Source organism: Salmo trutta, chromosome 26 (assembly GCF_901001165.1).
Source record: "Salmo trutta chromosome 26, fSalTru1.1, whole genome shotgun sequence".
Classification (NCBI taxonomy): domain Eukaryota; kingdom Metazoa; phylum Chordata; class Actinopteri; order Salmoniformes; family Salmonidae; genus Salmo; species Salmo trutta.
In genome coordinates this window covers 29,676,635-29,694,805 of record NC_042982.1, presented here as the reverse complement: position 1 = coordinate 29,694,805, position 18,171 = coordinate 29,676,635, and the positions used below count along the sequence as shown (strand labels likewise).

General features: G+C 44.7%; 1 protein-coding gene across 3 annotated transcripts in view; it reads right to left on the bottom strand.

Annotated features, from left to right (window-relative positions):
* Positions 1-18,171, bottom strand: part of LOC115163618 (chloride channel protein 2) — a 182,934-nt gene that overhangs the window by 61,879 nt on the left and 102,884 nt on the right. For all 3 annotated transcript variants that reach the window (XM_029715644.1, XM_029715646.1, XM_029715645.1), the window contains 5 exons: positions 6,602-6,733; positions 5,573-5,701; positions 5,346-5,479; positions 4,926-5,003; positions 1,590-1,668 (listed from right to left, as the gene is read on the bottom strand). In XM_029715644.1, the coding sequence (XP_029571504.1) occupies positions 1,590-1,668; positions 4,926-5,003; positions 5,346-5,479; positions 5,573-5,701; positions 6,602-6,733 (552 nt within the window). The remainder of the gene's footprint in view (positions 1-1,589; positions 1,669-4,925; positions 5,004-5,345; positions 5,480-5,572; positions 5,702-6,601; positions 6,734-18,171) is intronic.

Below are 18,171 nucleotides of genomic sequence, written 5' to 3'. Positions count from 1 at the left end.
ACTCAAAAAGACTGCCAAAAGTGAGTTGAAATTCAATTGTGTTACCACTAAATCAAATCAAACCAAAATGTAAATGCACTTTAAATTCATGTTTGATTTAGTCCTATTCTTTAACATAGATTTTTGGTTGAGATGGAGACGTGAATCCAACATATCAATAATTAATTTGTAGACAAACTGGAATTAAAGCCAGACTAAGTCAGTGGCACAGATGGAACTCTCCTTCAACATTTTTATATTTGGGCCTCCCGAGTGGCACAGCGGTCTAAGGCACCGCATCGCAGTGCTAGAGGTGTCACTGCAGACCCGGGTTTGATCCGAGGCTGTGTCGCAGCCGGCCGCGACTGGGAGACCAATGAGGCGGCGCACAATTGGCCCAGCGTCGTCCGGGTTAGGGGAGGGTTTTGCCGGCCGGGATGTCGATGTCCTTGTCCCCCGCTCTAGCGACTCCTTGTGGCGGGCCGGGCGCATGCATGCTGACTTCGGTCGCCAGTTGTACAGTGTTTCCTCCGACACATTGGTGCGGCTGGCTTCCGGGTTATGCGAGCAGTGTGTTAAGAAGCAGTGCAGCTTGGCAGGGTCGTGTTTTGAAGGACGCATGGCTCTCGACTTTCACCTCTCCCGAGTCGGTACAGGAGTTGCAGCGATGGATATCCCGAAAAAGGGGTAAAAAGTACAATACAAATATAATAATAAAACATTTTTATATTTGGTTGAGTTGACAACCTAACAATTCAATATCACTACATTTCATTACATTTGAAATCAACCAGAGATTGAAATCATAGGCCTATGTAGTCTATTTTTGTTGAATCCTGGAATGAATTGAGACACTAGCTGTTGATGACTTTGCTAAATGCTATGCGTATATATAGGCCTAAATAGCATCATTGATGATATAAGAGTGATATAGCATGGTGACATCTCATTTGCTCTGTTAAACCCATCCTTTGGAATGACTTCGATAGCAACAGTGAATCTATTTAATTTTTAAGTGGCAGGGTAGCCTAGTGGTTAGAGCGTTGGGCTAGTAATTGAAAGGGTGCAAGTTCAAATCCCAGAGCTGACAAGGTACAAATCTGTTGTTCTGCCCCTGAACAAGGCAGTTAACCCACTGTTCCTAGGCTGTCATTGAAAATAAGAAATTGTTCTTAACTGACTTGCCTAGATAAAAAAAAGCTCTCTCAACAATCATTCTCAGGACAGCACATTGGTAATAGTCAGTGACAGTCTTCACAGCTAAGGACTAGGCTATGTTAAAACCCTGGATGGGAGACCAAGGGTAGCTGTAAATTGATCAATTCTACAGTAGGTGCTGCCCAGCCTATAGTTTTTTTCCTGATAGTGGATATAACTTAGAAGATCTGACATTGTTTTAAAAGGTACAAATTCAACACATTTTATACAAGGTTTGTCTATGTTGATATTTGGTTACCATGATCATGTTGAAATGTCACCCTCAAAACAGTTTATGTTGATAACTTTTTTCAAATCCAACATAGATTCCACGTCAGAATACGTTGACAAATTACACTGAAACAACATTGATTGAACGAGTTTGTGTCTAGTGGGATGTTGGTGTCACTCACCTCCAATAGGGGCAGCGAAACAGCAGCCGACCCCCACAGCACAAGCAGCTGCCAACATCTCAATGTTCCTCGACTCATTCTGTAAACCCATACGGAGAGGCGTATTTACATTTACAGACACACACACCCTATGAGGTAGGCTAGGCCGTTGTCGGGTGGATGTAGACCTAGCAGTGTGGAAGGAGGCATACAAGGATGTTATGTTTTTCTGTCCAAGGGGAGGTCTTTTATGTGCAAAAATGGGGAATAAATAAGTGCCAAAAGTAAGCTACTACATTATTTACAAAATAATAAACAGGACGAAGAGCAATATAAACTAGATTTAAATCAATAAGTCAGCCCACTGACTTCCCCCAGGGCAGGTCTCACTAATGCCTGTTAGCAATTAGCATGCACAGCAGCAAGTATAGCCCAACCTTCCCTTGTCAGAGCTGTTGTGGATGAAATGCAGAGTTAAAATTATTTTTACCCATAACGCATTTCACCATGAAACAATAACAAAGCCTCCTCCCACCCGTTTCAGTAAAAAGCTGAGGGATAGGGCTGAAGAAATGTATCCACTCTCAAATTCATGGACAGAGCTATGGATGCAAGGACTGAACTAAGCTCATGAGGCACTAATAAGTACAATTCTTGGAGATTCAAATGGGTACATTTCATTAATTCCGCGTTTCCCCAAACTCAGTCCTGGGGACTCCAAGGGATGCATGTTTTGGTTTAGCTGTGTAGTGCTAGGGCACACACCAAAACATGCATCCCTTGGGGTTCCCAGGACCGAGCTTGGGAAATTCTGAGTTAAAACGTTTTCCTCTGTTTGCCTGTCATACTTACTCCGACCAGGAAATATGAAGAGCCCTTCTCCACTTTAGCTTGAGCGCTAAAGTGTTTATTCCTAAACATGATCACTTTGTAGGTAATATTTGAATGAACAAATGCATTGATGGAAGAGTAATTTGTGTGGAATCACAAAAAACTAAAGCCTTGGTGCCAAAACCAAGCAGCATGCTCTCATAGTTTCTCAACTCTCATAGTTTCCTTTCCTCAGCACTCAAAATAGCGAAGAGCATTCCTGCAAATATAAAACGTCTTTCATAAAACAGTTTTGATAATATTGAATTGCTTTACTTTGGGAGATGGCACAGAGAGATTGGATCTCTGACACTGCCCAAACAACCACATGGTACGTTCGAATGTAGTACAACCTCTGCAAACACAGTATGGCATGGGACTACAGATGGATTACAGATATGTCATTTAAATAGGTGGTAGAGAGATGGGATATGGAGTTCTGGCGAGGAGGAAGTTATGGTGGATGTTCTTCCCTTCATCTCCAGCCATGCTTTACCTTGTTTCCTATGAGGCTTGGCTCCTTTAAGCAGCATGTTAGTGAAACAGAGAGGTCAGTGTGAATGTGTACTAAACCCCACCACACACACACACTTGTCATTAGTATGCCATAAAATGCACCATATTAATATACAGTACAGATACAACACAGAGAGGAGGGAGAAAGAGAGAGAGGATGAGGGAAGGAGAAAGAGGCTAGAGGGAGCCGAGGGAGCCAAGGGAGAGAAGGAGAAGAAGATTAAGGGGAGACAGACAGACAGACAGACAGACAGACAGACAGACAGACAGACAGACAGACAGACAGACAGACAGACAGACAGACAGGGGTATGTAGCAAAGGACTTCTCCACACTTGGGGGTTTGCTTCAAAGATTCTTCATTGCCCCTGCCCCCCCCAGCCCCCGTCCCTTCACACACACACTGACAGAGGGAACAGGGGACTCTCATCTTCAGAGTACAGAGATATGAATCAAAGATTCCCTCTCTCTCATTCCCTCTGTCCCCTAAGGCCCAAGCGGAACAAACATAGTCTTTCAACTTTCTATCTCTCTACTCCTTTTTGCCTGGTTGTCCGTCTTTACCGCCATCTCTCTCTCCCTTGCTTTCAAAACTTTTCTTAATTTATGTATCTCTACATTTATTTATCGCTCCCTATAGTATAGCTAGGGAGATTACACATGAGATGTTTTTAATTAGTTAGCAAATAAAATGCTAGTTTAAATATTTATTATGTTACTTGTGTAAATATACGTACTGTGTGTGTGTGTAAGCAAAGAAATACCTACGCATTCTGGACATGTGCTCCTTCGGAACAGTCAAGACAGAAAACATTCTCTAAACTGGCAATGTGTGACATGTTTTTCTCTTCTTCGCCAAGTCTTGTCTTTCCTCTGAGCTAGCCCACTAACGGGCCTGGTTTTAAGCCGCCACAGACAGGAGCAGTCGATTAGGAAGAGGAACAAACAGATTGGAGAATCAGAAGTGTGTGTTTCTCACAGCTCCTCCTAAGCACTGACAGAAATTTCACAGCTTATTTTACCCCCATCAGAGAGAGTAGAGGGAGAGGGAGGGAGAGAGAGAAAGATGTCGATCGGCCTGATTTAGGAGTTCAGAGAAACAAGGAAACTTTTCCGTACATAGCTAAACTACAGTACAGTTCTGTCTTAAGGGAGAAATGAGCCTGTTCAGTGAATTACTATGTCATCTCAACCATAGTGGAGTTGGTCTGACTGCATGATCAGTGGCTACAGTAGATGATAGATATGGTGATAAGATGTACTGTGGTGGTACTGTGGTTTAAATATGATGATAAATGTAGCAGATTAGTCTCGTGACTACTATATACTTGGTTTGTTCCTATGCTAGCTTCAGGCAGAGCCTGTGCTCTCAGTTAACACACCCCATCACAGCCTTTTATTGTCCCCGGCACAAGGTCCACCTGTGTAATGATTATGGTGTTTAATCAGCATCTGTGGATTGATTATCTTGGCAAAGGAGAAATGCTCACTAACACATTTACATTTGAGTCATTTAGCAGAACTCTTATCCAGAGCTGCTTACAGTAGTGAGTGCATACATTTATATTTTTTCTCAATTTTAGACATTTAGCAGAACTCTTTCCTAGAGAGAAAACGTAAGTGCATACATTTTCATTTATTCGTACTAATAGCGATGTAAACAAATTTGTGCACAAAATGTGAGAGAAGCTTTTTGTGCGTATGGAACATTTCTGGGATCTTTTATTTCAGTTCATGAAACATGGGACCAACACTTTACATGTTGCCTTTATATTTTTGTTCAGTGTATATTGACGCTTTGCTTGGGCATTGAGCTACCCTGAAGGAGCAGAGCCTATATCGACAAGACTTGCATTATTCATTTCGTAATAAATGGTTGAACATATTTCTGCATGGTGTTTCCTTCTGAAAGATCATATTGATAACAATGTGGTAACTTGTGTGTGTGTGTATTTGTCCAGGTGTGGTTTACCTCGTAGATTCCACCAAACAGAGACATGAACTTGCTGAGGAGTGCAGCACACAGACTGGCAATGTGAACAAACGGACCCTAGAGAGGGAGAGAGAATGTCTTGTGAATGATTTCCTAAAAATCTTGGTCCACGTGTAACCACAACCCCACGCCAGCACCAGTCTCTGTGTTTCACTGTGACAACCCCTTGTCCTATCAATCCCAGATATATTGATTGATTTTAGGAGCCTTCAAGCCAGATTGCATCTGCTGGCTGTCAAATGGAGTGTGTGTCTGCAAAACTAGTGGAACAGACTGTACTGTACTGGCAGCAACATGTGACACACTCATACAAGCCTGACTGTGAGAACAGCGTATGTGTGTGTACGCGTCAGAGGTGTGTGTGTGGTGAGAATAATTTGTACTGAGTGTGTCTGTTACCTCCTTTCCCAGAGGCATGCCACTGCCCAGGGCACAGGTGAGGCCGATCACTTTGGCCACAAAGGTTTTAAAGGTGAGGTATTCTTTCAGCACTACACCCCTCAGAATGGTCTTCATCTCTGGGATACCTGAACCTAGAGGGGGAGAGGGGGTTATGGTGCTATGGTGCAGTCAGGGTGTGTGTGTGTGTGTGTGTGTGTGTGTGTGTGTGTGTGTGTGTGTCTTACCTACGGCCTGTGGGGCCAGTATCTGTGTGAAGCCAGCTGAGAAGGTGATGAGCACCACAGGGTAGGTGACCCAGGCCAGGTACTGGAGAAACACATTACTCTCCAGGCCTCCGTACATCCACTTCTGTGCTGTGGAGGCACACAGACCAATATCAACTTGGTGTCAATCATAAAGTAAAAGTACATCCAATATATAAATCGTGAAAACATATATAAATCATGAGAATCACAATACCTATCGGCACCTAAGTATCGTGATAATATTGTATCGTGAGGTTCCTGGCAAATCCCAACCCTACTCATGAGTACAGCGACAAAATATCTGACAACAGTAGAACCCGCAGGACTCCTCTCCTAAAAATGACTTCATTACAGGGAGAGATCAAAATGTGGATGTGCCTGTGTGGAGAATGTGGGGATGAGCGTCTGGTTTCTAGATGACTCACTCTTCTCCCCTCTCTACTTTCTCCACATGCAGTCTACCATCTGACACACACACACACCACAGCAATGTGTGTAAATGTGTGTTTGACTGAAGATAAAGCACATTGACACCCACACACCTGCTGAACACACAGCATACATGCTACCAGCACACAAACACAGTTTCACGCTGCAAAAATTTAACTAAACCACATTTAAGCTAATCGTACACACACATGCGCACACACAGTTTCATGCCGCAAAGATGACATTAAACCAGATTTAAGCTAATCATACTCACAAACACACACCTGCATGCAGCTCAGGGAGACAGTAATCTGCACTGCAGCTCACCATGAACACACACACCCTGGTTGGAGGGATGTACGTGAGTAAAACACAGTGTCTGAGATTATCTGGTGTGTGGCATAATGTCTTATTTAGCTGCATGCAGGAGAGATGTCAGATGAAAGGATTCAGCCAAAGGAACGGAGTGTACAGCTGACCAGAGTCGTCATTAGACCAAGTCTACCTCACCTTCCCTCCCCAACACCCTCCCTTCAACTCCCTCCCTTCAACTCCCTCCCTTCAACTCCCTCCTCCTACCTTGTAGACAGATGGCGATAGCGAAGTCGACCACCCAGCTGACCAGAGCCATGAGTAGACCGAGGAGGATGAGGAAGATCCAGTCTTCACCAACACGAGAGATGAGGAACTTCTGACAGCGCAACGTACAGACTGGAGGGAAGAGAGATACAGGTGCACACTGTTAGACAACAACAACACTTACTACTACAGTACTAGTCAGTCAAGTCCGTCAGAACTACAAAACAAACAAACCAACACATCTTACAGACTGAGGAGAGAACTTTAGCATTGTTAAAACTACATTACCCACCTTGGAGTCAGGACTACACATACTCACCATACAACGTAAACCCCTGCACCCACAACTGCCCATTTGTTGATGTCAACTTTTGCACAGGCACCTCTAGTATAATTTTACATGGGGCTGTTTTTTTATTCACACAGCTCTTACTCCAATCCTCTCCTCTTTCTACCCCCCACCCCCACCCCCACCCCCCACACACATACTGTACTGCCTCCTCTACCAGTTCCTCCCCTATTTTCCTCCACTCTCTCCCTCTCTCCTGCCCTCATTTCTCCTCTCAGAGTGAAGAGGTCTAGCAGCAGGGGCACCTCTAGTCCTCAACTTTAACAACTGTGTCACATCAGACACTCCACACTGTCCTAACACGAGTACTGCTCTGCTCCCCTCTCATCTAATTCTGTCTCCTCTCATCTCACCAATGTACTAAACCACACTAATGCTACTTTACCACACTACAAGATTCTGTCAGAGGAAAGGGAGAATAAAAAAAAAGTATAAAATCTTCTTTCAGTCTCCCCCTCTTCCTCTCTCTTCCTGCCTTTCTTTTCCTTCTCATCTAATGTAGTATTGCTCTCCCCATCTCTGTCTCTCCACTCTCCTTCATTATGTATAGTACAGCCTGTGTGTACTATCATATAGGGGAATAGATTGTCCTGTGTGTACTATCATATAGGGGAATAGATTGTCCTGTGTGTACTATCATATAGGGGAATAGATTGTCCTGTGTGTACTATCATATAGGGGAATAGATTGTCCTGTGTGTACTATCATATAGGGGAATAGATTGTCCTGTGTGTACTATCATATAGGGGAATAGATTGTCCTGTGTGTACTATCATATAGGGGAATAGATTGTCCTGAGGCAGGAATGGCGACAGAGCAACATGCATGTTGTTAGTACGCTAGGCTACGCACACAATCTCCAATCAACACCTTCACTGTCTGTCTAACACACACACTGCTTATTTAAGCAGTGAAAAGCAATGTATGTGTGTGTGTTGCATCATCTCACCCACAGCCCAGCTGTGTTCTAAGAGCCCCTTCTGTTCTCTAGTCAGCATCCAGAGCAATTAGGGTTAAGTTCCTTGCTCAAGGGAACATCGGCAGACGTTTCCTCTAGTCGGCTCGGGTTTCAAACCAGCAACCTTTCGGTTACTGTCCCAACGCTCTTAACCGCTAGGCTACCTGCCTCTGTCTGTTTGCGTGTGTGAGAGCATGTACATGCAAACATATACATGTACATATACAAGTGTGTGTGTTTCAACCAACAGCAGGTGTAATCTTGTCTGGTCTCTGAGCAGTAATGTGGTTAGCTCCGTCTGTGCTGCTATGGCTCACTGGTTTTCCTTGGGTACACAGTACACACATTAAAAAGCTTACCAGCGTCATTCTTTATGGCAAGCAATAACCTGCATGCCATTCCCCTCCATCCCTATCCTCTCTTCTCTTCAATTTCTCATTCACCCCATCCTGTCTTCCACCCTTCCTCACCATCTCTCTTTCTCATCACTCTTCCTCATCACTCTTCAACCCACTGCTTAACTTCTTTCATTACTCCTATCCTTCTTTTTCCTTTTCTACCTTCTATCTCTTCTCTTGGTATGTCTTTCTCTCCTTACTGGAACCTTCTTCGCTTTCTCTCTCTTTCCACTTTTCTTTTCTTCCTCTTTCCCTAGTTTCTTTGCTCCTCCGTCTCCTTCTCCTCTCCTGTCTCTCTTGGACTATCCTTTAGCCTTCTTTTTTTACGCTTTCTCTCTCTCTCTCTCTCTCTCCCTCTCTCCCTCTCTCCCTCTCTCCCTCTCTCTGCCTCTAGCAATAATACCCACATACCTGCTGAGACTAATTTAGGTTGCCTTGGATACAGAATGCGTCCGCTTCCAGTGCCAAGCTCTAAATGGCTGAGAGAATGAATGAGTGAAGATGAACAAGTGAGAGAAAGGAAATAGTGAATACAGGGAGTAAATGAGTACGGGCATAAAGGAAAATAAGACACCAATTGTGAATACACCATACCGACAGAATACAGAACATCTTATGTGAGACGTAATTATTCTAATGATCCACTCCGTTTGTTATGCAAGGTGACAGTTTACTAAATTAAAAATAACCTCCATCATAAATGTTCCATTCACTCATGCCAATAAGGCGTATCAGAGGGAGGGTGCATACATTAGATGCTCATACATAAGAAAGAGAGACAATAAGCAAGGCCTGCTTGGCTATGTGTACGACCACCAGCAAATGGCATTAGGATAGAACGGGACAGAAAACCACACCACTCAGCTCTTTAACTTGTACATATCAACTAGGAGAGAGAGGAAGAGAGGGAGGGAGAAAAATACCAAAAAAAGTGCATGAGGGAGACGGCGAAGCCGACAGGAGAAGGAAGAAAAAGGGAGAGATTCAGCAGACCCAGCCATGTCCATACTCCTAAACACTGACTAGTCTAACCCCTATAAAACACAACCCTTCCCTCCCTGACTGTAGTCTAACCCCTATAAAACACAACCCTTCCCTCCCTGACTGTAGTGTAACCCTATAAAACACAACCCTTCCCTCCCTGACTGTAGTCTAACCCCTATAAAACACAACCCTTCCCTCCTTGACTGTAGTCTAACCCCTATAAAACACAACCCTTCCCTCCCTGACTGTAGTCTAACCCCTATAAAACACAACCCTTCCCTCCCTGACTGTAGTCTAACCCCTATAAAACACAACCCTTCCCTCCCTGACTGTAGTGTAACCCTATAAAACACAACCCTTCCCTCCCTGACTGTAGTCTAACCCCTATAAAACACAACCCTTCCCTCCTTGACTGTAGTCTAACCCCTATAAAACACAACCCTTCCCTCCTTGACTGTAGTCTAACCCCTATAAAACACAACCCTTCCCTCCCTGACTGTAGTCTAACCCCTATAAAACACAACCCTTCCCTCCTTGACTGTAGTCTAACCCCTATAAAACACAACCCTTCCCTCCCTGACTGTAGTCTAACCCCTATAAAACACAACCCTTCCCTCCCTGACTGTAGTCTAACCCCTATAAAACACAACCCTTCCCTCCCTGACTGTAGTCTAACCCCTATAAAACACAACCCTTCCCTCCCTGACTGTAGTCTAACCCCTATAAAACACAACCCTTCCCTCCCTGACTGTAGTCTAACCCCTATAAAACACAACCCTTCCCTCCTTGACTGTAGTCTAACCCCTATAAAACACAACCCTTCCCTCCCTGACTGTAGTCTAACCCCTATAAAACACAACCCTTCCCTCCCTGACTGTAGTCTAACCCCTATAAAACACAACCCTTCCCTCCCTGACTGTAGTCTAACCCCTATAAAACACAACCCTTCCCTCCTTGACTGTAGTCTAACCCCTATAAAACACAACCCTTCCCTCCTTGACTGTAGTCTAACCCCTATAAAACACAACCCTTCCCTCCCTGACTGTAGTCTAACCCCTATAAAACACAACCCTTCCCTCCCTGACTGTAGTGTAACCCCTATAAAACACAACCCTTCCCTCCTTGACTGTAGTCTAACCCCTATAAAACACAACCCTTCCCTCCTTGACTGTAGTCTAACCCCTATAAAACACAACCCTTCCCTCCCTGACTGTAGTCTAACCCCTATAAAACACAACCCTTCCCTCCTTGACTGTAGTCTAACCCCTATAAAACACAACCCTTCCCTCCCTGACTGTAGTCTAACCCCTATAAAACACAACCCTTCCCTCCTTGACTGTAGTCTAACCCCTATAAAACACAACCCTTCCCTCCCTGACTGTAGTGTAACCCCTATAAAACACAACCCTTCCCTCCTTGACTGTAGTCTAACCCCTATAAAACACAACCCTTCCCTCCCTGACTGTAGTCTAACCCCTATAAAACACAACCCTTCCCTCCCTGACTGTAGTCTAACCCCTATAAAACACAACCCTTCCCTCCCTGACTGTAGTGTAACCCCTATAAAACACAACCCTTCCCTCCTTGACTGTAGTCTAACCCCTATAAAACACAACCCTTCCCTCCCTGACTGTAGTCTAACCCCTATAAAACACAACCCTTCCCTCCCTGACTGTAGTCTAACCCCTATAAAACACAACCCTTCCCTCCTTGACTGTAGTGTAACCCCTATAAAACACAACCCTTCCCTCCTTGACTGTAGTGTAACCCCTATAAAACACAACCCTTCCCTCCTTGACTGTAGTGTAACCCTTATAAAACACAACCCTTCCCTCCCTGACTGTAGTCTAACCCCTATAAAACACAACCCTTCCCTCCCTGACTGTAGTCTAACCCCTATAAAACACAACCCTTCCCTCCTTGACTGTAGTCTAACCCCTATAAAACACAACCCTTCCCTCCCTGACTGTAGTCTAACCCCTATAAAACACAACCCTTCCCTCCCTGACTGTAGTCTAACCCCTATAAAACACAACCCTTCCCTCCTTGACTGTAGTCTAACCCCTATAAAACACAACCCTTCCCTCCTTGACTGTAGTCTAACCCCTATAAAACACAACCCTTCCCTCCCTGACTGTAGTCTAACCCCTATAAAACACAACCCTTCCCTCCCTGACTGTAGTCTAACCCCTATAAAACACAACCCTTCCCTCCTTGACTGTAGTCTAACCCCTATAAAACACAACCCTTCCCTCCTTGACTGTAGTCTAACCCCTATAAAACACAACCCTTCCCTCCCTGACTGTAGTCTAACCCCTATAAAACACAACCCTTCCCTCCCTGACTGTAGTCTAACCCCTATAAAACACAACCCTTCCCTCCCTGACTGTAGTGTAACCCCTATAAAACACAACCCTTCCCTCCCTGACTGTAGTCTAACCCCTATAAAACACAACCCTTCCCTCCCTGACTGTAGTCTAACCCCTATAAAACACAACCCTTCCCTCCTTGACTGTAGTCTAACCCCTATAAAACACAACCCTTCCCTCCCTGACTGTAGTCTAACCCCTATAAAACACAACCCTTCCCTCCCTGACTGTAGTCTAACCCCTATAAAACACAACCCTTCCCTCCTTGACTGTAGTCTAACCCCTATAAAACACAACCCTTCCCTCCCTGACTGTAGTCTAACCCCTATAAAACACAACCCTTCCCTCCCTGACTGTAGTGTAACCCCTATAAAACACAACCCTTCCCTCCTTGACTGTAGTGTAACCCCTATAAAACACAACCCTTCCCTCCTCGACTGTAGTCTAACCCCTATAAAACACAACCCTTCCCTCCTTGACTGTAGTCTAACCCCTATAAAACACAACCCTTCCCTCCCTGACTGTAGTGTAACCCCTATAAAACACAACCCTTCCCTCCCTGACTGTAGTCTAACCCCTATAAAACACAACCCTTCCCTCCCTGACTGTAGTCTAACCCCTATAAAACACAACCCTTCCCTCCTTGACTGTAGTCTAACCCCTATAAAACACAACCCTTCCCTCCCTGACTGTAGTCTAACCCCTATAAAACACAACCCTTCCCTCCTCGACTGTAGTCTAACCCCTATAAAACACAACCCTTCCCTCCTTGACTGTAGTCTAACCCCTATAAAACACAACCCTTCCCTCCCTGACTGTAGTCTAACCCCTATAAAACACAACCCTTCCCTCCCTGACTGTAGTGTAACCCCTATAAAACACAACCCTTCCCTCCTTGACTGTAGTGTAACCCCTATAAAACACAACCCTTCCCTCCTCGACTGTAGTCTAACCCCTATAAAACACAACCCTTCCCTCCTTGACTGTAGTCTAACCCCTATAAAACACAACCCTTCCCTCCCTGACTGTAGTGTAACCCCTATAAAACACAACCCTTCCCTCCTTGACTGTAGTCTAACCCCTATAAAACACAACCTCCCCCTCCCTGCTCATCACTCTCTCACAGCAACATCTCCCATAGATGGCTTCCTTATGCTAATGAGATGTTTAGGGATGGGAGGATGTTTATGTAAATGAGATGTAAATACAGTGGCTCAGTCTCGGGTAAACGCCTTGTTGTGTTCCTCCATCACGCCACCACCCAGTATATGGGAACGACTTACCAGCTTATGACTTCACATCACACTGAGCATGGTTACATGCACAAAATAATAGAATTATTGTAGATAGTCAGATGAATATACATTTACCTAAAGATCCTGTATGCAGTATGCTTACTTTGATTTTGACCTTACACTGATTAAGATAAGCAGAGTAAGGTGTTTACATGACTATTGCCATAAACAGTTTAATACTGAATTATTAGAATGCATATGTAAAACGTACTCTATGACATGTCTCATTGCTGGTTAATGGCGTAATGACACAAACTCTCCCTCTCGCTTCGCTGCCTACTTCTATACCCCCTTCTCTAGTGGGGATTTACGCTTGTAAAGGGAAATGCAATGAAATTACTCCAGCCATGAGGGAGACTGGCATGACAGGATGATAACTGATTAAAACACTAAGGTGAAAACTCCTGTTCTGTTTTAGGGCTCAGTGCAAGACAGGTGGTGATGACAGAAGACCTGAAAGCCGGAGCTAACCCCCAGAGCGCTCATTCTGCTCGAAGTGTGTGTGTGTTTAGGAAAGCGTGTGTTAAGAGCAGGTGCAACCAGAGCTTCCCGAGGAGGTCTGAGCTCAGTGTATGTCAGCACCTATAGCCTGAGCCCAGCTATCAGCCAAGCCATTAGTCTGATGGGTGAATGGGTGGGTGAGCCAGGGGGGCTCTGGGGGGTGGAAGAATACCTGAGGGTAAGTCTGTCTGGTCTACTGATGGCTGACACACACATTAAATAACCCAGATGGATGGTGAGTAGAGGGAGGACTCTCACCAGGTGCCACTCATCATGACCAACAGATAAATCTCTCAGTCATTCTATGTAAACTTATGTAAACTTCTGACCCACTGGAATTGTGATACAGTGAAATAATCTGTCTGTAAACAATTGTTGGAAAAATTACATGTCATGCACAAAGTAGATGTCTTAACCGACTTGCCAAAACTATAGTTTGTTAACAAGAAATTTGTGGAGTGGTTGAAAATCGAGTTTTAATGACTCTAACTGGATGTTCCTCCTCCTGTGTAGATATCATCTCACACCTAGCGCATTTGAGCCCAGACGTAGACACAAATACACCTGGTGTTTTGACTCTAGCACGGCTAGCATTATCTTGATCTGTTAGCATGATGGCTAACCATTAGCTATTGTATTTTTTTGTACGAATCCGGGACACAACTTGTGGTCCCAGCCAAAGAAGCTAACCCCGTTGTGGAATCCTTAGCTATCAGAACTTTCTTCTTCTTATTCTTCTTCTTATTTATGTTTTTGTATTACACAGTTTTTCTCCCAATTTTCGATCTTGTCTCTTCGCTGCAACTCCCCAACGGGCTCGGGAGGTGAAGGTTGAGTGTCATGCGTCATCTGAAACATGACCCGCCAACCGCGCTTCTTAACACCCGCCCACTTAAACTGGAAGCCAGCCTCACCAATCGAACCCGGATCTGTAGTGACGCCTCGAGCACTGCGATGCAGTGCCTAAGACAGCTGCGCCAATCGGGAGGCCCAGCTATCAGAACTTTAAAGATGTTGTTGTTGTTGACATGATTAAAACCTATTTAATGAAAACTATTTCATAAAATGAGTGTAGACAGTACATTGATCTGTTGCGTGATCGTTTCATTCAAAATCTTTTTCTCAAGCCGCCAGTTCTGATTGTAGACCGCATGTACCCGGACCCATAGAGATGTATAGCGGGCACACTTGCCACTAGAAGGGAAAGTCCTATATGGGCAGAAGCGATAAATGCAAAGATCAGAGGTGTGCCCTTTATACATTCCTATGGACAGCAGCTGTCATGACATTTTTCCAAACAGACTTTCTCCGCTTGCTTGAGCACTAAATGAGGAAACAAATCAAGATCGGCTCGTGGAAACACGCACCAGGTAGAGATATGATTCTGAAACTAATGCACACGTTGTTTGACAAAGTAACTGTAATAATATTTCCCAATTTGAAAAAGTAACACGTTACTTTATTACATTACTCATAAAATGAATCTGATTACGTAACATGTTACGTAATCAGATGACTTTTAGAACACAGCTTCTGACCCAGTATGCCACTGTTTTTTATCACAAAATTGATTATGATGGCAGTGCAGTGATGATGATGGTTAGTGAGGGCAATAATGATGTTTGAGGGTAATGATGTTGGAGAGGACGAAATGATGAAGATGATGCTAATCATGATGATGATGAGAACAATGATGATGTTTATCACATGTCCCTTGTCCCCTCCCCTTACAGTAACTAAAACCTCTCACCAGAGGTGGCCCATTAAAACAACAGTTAACTCTTGACTGTAGAAGGCCAGATGGTGCCATTTACGATCACAATGAGGAATCATTACCATAAGTGGAAAAGTGTGAATGTGTGTGTAAGAGATAGAAGGTGGAGAGAGAATGTTAGGAGTGAGAGAGAAAGTTGGAGAGAGGGCGATATGATAGGGCGATTGATGAGAGAGAGGTGGAGTGATGGAGAAAATAATGGAGTGAGAGTGATGAGAAAGAGAGTGATGGAGAGACAGAAAGAGAGAGAGATGGATCGAGAGCCAGGGTAATAATCAATGGTGACACACAGGGGAGCAGTAGGCTGTGATTGCTGCTTAATTTCCTGGCTTACCAAAGGGCAGAAAAACCTGCTGCTTTCTTTCACTCCCTCTCTTTCTCCCTCCCTCTCTTTCTCCCTCCCTCCCTCCCTCTCTCCCTCCCTCCCTCCCTCCCTCTCTCCCTCTCTCTCTCCCTCCCTCCCTCCCTCCCTCCCTCCCTCCCTCCCTCCCTCCCTCCCTCCCCTCTTTCTTTCAACCTTTACTGTTCATCTGCCCTTCTCTTTATCCATCTTCCTCTCTCATTCAATTTCTCTCACTTAGTCCCCTTCTGTGCTCCCCCTCTTTTGGGCCTTTATTTTTCCTCTCCCAAGCCCTCCCTCTCACTTTCCCTTTCCCTCTCATTCTCAAACTCCCCCTCTCTTCCTGACCCCACTCTCCTTCATTCCACTCCCCCGTCTAACTCTCAACCTTGACTTTTCCGGTCCCCCTCTCCGTCTCTCTCATGGTGCAGAGTCAGCTCTTCCACTCTGCAGTTCACTGCAGCTACACAACGCACTTTTCACACTGTTTCAACCATTCTGCTGACACACACCTCATCACAATGATTTTGAAACACATTTTATAATGTGCATAAATATATACTGTAGGCATTTCACGTTATGTAGACACTCAATTATGCACATACATATTAATGCCAATAGTTGTATAGATACGTGTAATACATATAAAATAGATTATGAGAGCACAGGTTTACACAGAAATAAATTGAATAGAAGGGGTGTGGAACCTCTAACCATGGCAATTTGACTGGTAAACTCATGGGTAGCCTCGCAATGGCTGCCTGGTATCGTGAAGCAATCATTTCCATGGTAGAATGTTCGCTAAAATGACCCCCCGTTGTAAGAGTCAACTTCGTCGTAGATTGTTTGTTTAAAATAAATAACAAAACATGCCTTAAAGTTGCTGTGTTGTACATTTTGTAATGTAATTTGAGTTGATTCAACAAATCACAAAACAGATTGATGGGTACACTTCCTGCTTTTACTTCCTGCTTTGCTCCTATGGGTACACTTGCAATGGCCGCCAATCCACCCATCTGAGACAGGATTGTGTTGAGGCCCGGATCTGGGGAATGGTACCAAAACATTTCTGCAACATTGAAGGTCCCCAAGAACATTGTGGCCTCAATCAAATCAAAATCATATCAAATGTATTTATAAAGCCCTTCTTACATCAGCTGATGTCACAAGGTGCTGTACAGAAACCCAGCCTAAAACCCCAAACAGCAAGCAATGCAGGTGTAGAAGCACGGTGGCTAGGAAAAACTCCCTAGAAAGGCCAAAACCTAGGAAGATACCTAGAGAGGAACCAGGCTCTGAGGGGTGGCCAGTCCTCTTTTGGCTGTGCTGGGTGGAGATTATAACAGAACATGGTCAAGATGTTCAAATGTTCATAGATGACCAGCAGGGTCAAATAATAATAATCACAGTGGTTGTCGAGGGTGCAACAGGTCAGCACCTCAGGAGTAAATGTCAGTTGGCTTTTCATAGCCGATCATTCAGAGTATCTCTACCGCTCCTGCTGTCGCTAGAGAGTTGAAAACAGCAGGTCTGGGACAGGTAGCACGTCCGGTGAACAGGTCTGGGTTCCATAGCCGCAGGCAGAACAGTTGAAACTGGATTAGCAGCACAGCCAAGTGGACTGGGGCAGCAAAGAGTCATCAGGAGGACAGCAAGGAGTCATCATTATTAAATGGAAGAAGTTTGGAACCACCAAGACTCTTTCAAGAGCTGGCCGCCCGGGCAAACTGAGCAATCAGGGGAGAAAGGCCTTGGTCAGGGATGTGACCAAGAACCCTGATGGTCATTCTGACAGAGCTCCAGAGTTCCTCTGTGGAGATAGGAGAACCTTCCAGATGGACAACCATCTCTGCAGCACTCCACAAATCAGGCCTTTATGGCAGAGTGGCCAGACGGAAGCCACTCCTCAGTAAAAGGCACATGACAGCCCGCTTGGAGTTGGCCAAAGGCCACCTAAAGACTCTCACACCATGAAAAACAAGATTTTCTTGTCTCATGAAAACAAGATTGAACTCTTTGGCCTGAATCCCAAGCGTCACATCTGGAGGAAACTTGGCACCATCCCTATGGTGAAGCATGGTGGTGGCAGCATCATGCTGTGGTGATGTTTTTCAGCGGCAGGGACTGTGAGTCAAGTCAGGAGAGGGAAAGACGAATGGAGCAAAGTACAGAGAGATCCTTGATGAAAACCTGCTCCAGAGCGCTCAGGACCTCAGACTCGAGCAAAGGTTCACCTTCCAACAGGACAACGACTCTAAGCACACAGCCAAGATAACGCAGGATTGGCTTTTGGACAAGTCTCTAAATGTCCTTGAGTGGCCCAGCCAGAGCCCGTACTTGAATCCGATCTGGAGAGACCTGAAAATAGAGACCTGTGCAGCGATGCTCCCCATCCAACCGGACAGAGCTTGAGAGGATCTGCAGAGAAGAATGTGAGGAACTCCCCAAATACAGGTGTGCCAAGCTTGTAGCATCATACCCAAGAAGACTTGAGGCATTAATCGCTGCAAAAGGTGCTTCAACAAAGTACTGAGTAAAGGGTCTGAATACTTATGTAAATGTGATAGTTTATTTTATTTTATACATTTCCAAAAATGTCTGA